We start from the raw sequence: 1,866 nt of genomic DNA, 5'->3' as shown, positions 1-1,866 counted from the left end.
TGCCCCCAGATGGTGTGTCCCCTGGATGGGCATCCTGCTGGCAGGTGAGGGGGGTCAGTTCCCTGGGGGTGGACAGGAGACTGGGAGACAGAGACTGGCTGGGGTCTCCTGGGGAGGATAAGGCTCTGAGAGAGGACAGAGGGCTTCGTTTGGACCTGAGGGGAGAGGACAGGGGAGAGAGTAGGATGGGGGAGGGGGCCAGCAACAGGGAACCCTCATAAACTTGAAGGGCCAGGAAAACCTCAGCCAGGGTAAGTTTGACAAGTTATTCATTGCTGAGCAGTAATTTTTTAAAACTGGTGGTAATGAGAACAATTTCTGTCCGGGCGACACCAGCAAAAGCTTCACCAGGGGCTCTACACATTGTCCTTACCACCAGCCTCAGAAAGGGGCAGATACTCACCAGGAGGTGGAGGGCCCTGGGAACACGCATTCATTCACCCACAGATGTTTGCAGCCTGTTGCAGGCACTCGGGATGCAATGAGATCAGACAAGCCCCAGCCCTCACTGAGCTCATATTCCATGGTAAAGAGACAGACAAAGAAAGGTCTAGAATATGATGTCAGGTACTGACAAGTGTCATGAAGGGAACAGGGCAGGGAAAGGTCCAAAGGTGAAGATGGAAGGACTTTAAAGGAGGCGGTCAGGGAAGGTGTCTCCCACAGACACCCCTGAGATGCAGAAGGTGTCTGAGGGCAGTGAGGGGGTAAGCCAGGCAGACACCTGGGGAAGAGTTAACAGAGAAAGGAACAGGTTCAGACGTGCTGAAGTGATGGAGGTCATGCTGCTGACTTTGACCATAGAAGACTCCCACACTCTCTCTCTCCCTCCACACACCCAAACTTCAAGTCCAAGAGGTGAAGAGAACTTCTCATTCACCAGGGCCTCATCTTTCCATTCCAATGCATAGATCCAAATATTGATCAATTGCTCTCTTCCCTCCTAGTCTCACTCTTAACCTCCTGGAACCCACTCGCCACTGCCCAACTCACTATCGTGCTGACCCACGCTGCCGAAGGGAAGAATGTGCTTCTCCCTGTCCGCAATCTGCCTGAGGGTCTTGTAGGCTATGCCTGGTACAAAGGAAGACATGTGAACAGCAACCATCAAATTGCATCATATGTAATAGAACGTCAAGAAAACACTCCTGGGCCTGCACACAGTGGTCGAGAGATAATACAACCCAATGGATCCCTGTTGATCCAGAAGGTCACCCTGGAGGACACAGGATACTACACCCTACAAGCCATAAAGAAAACTTTTCATAATGAAGAAGTAACTGGACGGCTCCACGTATACCGTGAGTGATTCCTCTCCGTCCTCTGGGTGTCGGGTGGGGAATTCTACTTCACACACCCAGGATTGGCAGCCCTGGACTCTGCCTCCATGCCCCCTGCATTGCGTCCCATGATGTGCACACAGGCCTCATTTTTTAAAAGACTCAGGTTGGCTGACAGGTGAGAGGTGCCAACTCTGACTGAGACGCCTTTGGAGGAATCAAAGGTCCCACACAGGGCAATGTTCTCTGTCATCTGCACAGCAGAGCTACCCACGCCCAACGTCACAAGCGGCAACTCTGACTCCGAGAGTTTTGATTTGCATTTTCCTAATGATAGTGACGTTGAGCATCTTTTCATGTGCTTATTGGCCATTTGTATATTTTCTCTGGAGGAAGGGCTTGCCGGTTTTTCCATCAGGTTATTTGGTTGTGTTGTTCTTGAGTTATAGGAGTTCCTTTTATATTCTGGATAGTAACCCCTCACACAATATGTGATTTGCAAATTATTTTCCCTCATTTCCTAGATCACCTTTGACTCTATTCATTGTGTCTTTGGATGAACAGAAGTTTTCATTTGGACGAAGTC

The 1,866-nt window shown here is 50.1% G+C and overlaps 1 protein-coding gene across 1 annotated transcript in view; it reads left to right on the top strand.

Annotated features, from left to right (window-relative positions):
* The first annotated feature begins 6 nt into the window (after window positions 1-6).
* Window positions 7-1,866, top strand: part of LOC105307952 (carcinoembryonic antigen-related cell adhesion molecule 6) — a 3,381-nt gene continuing 1,521 nt past the window's right edge. The window contains exons 1-2 of the mRNA XM_011383637.1: window positions 7-44; window positions 948-1,301. Coding sequence (XP_011381939.1) covers window positions 26-44; window positions 948-1,301 — 373 coding nt within the window. The 5' untranslated portion in view covers window positions 7-25. The remainder of the gene's footprint in view (window positions 45-947; window positions 1,302-1,866) is intronic.

This window comes from Pteropus vampyrus, unplaced genomic scaffold, assembly GCF_000151845.1.
Source record: "Pteropus vampyrus isolate Shadow unplaced genomic scaffold, Pvam_2.0 Scaffold534, whole genome shotgun sequence".
Lineage (NCBI taxonomy): Eukaryota > Metazoa > Chordata > Mammalia > Chiroptera > Pteropodidae > Pteropus > Pteropus vampyrus.
The sequence above is the reverse complement of the archived record's forward strand: the minus strand, read 5'-3'. Positions and strand labels throughout refer to the sequence as shown.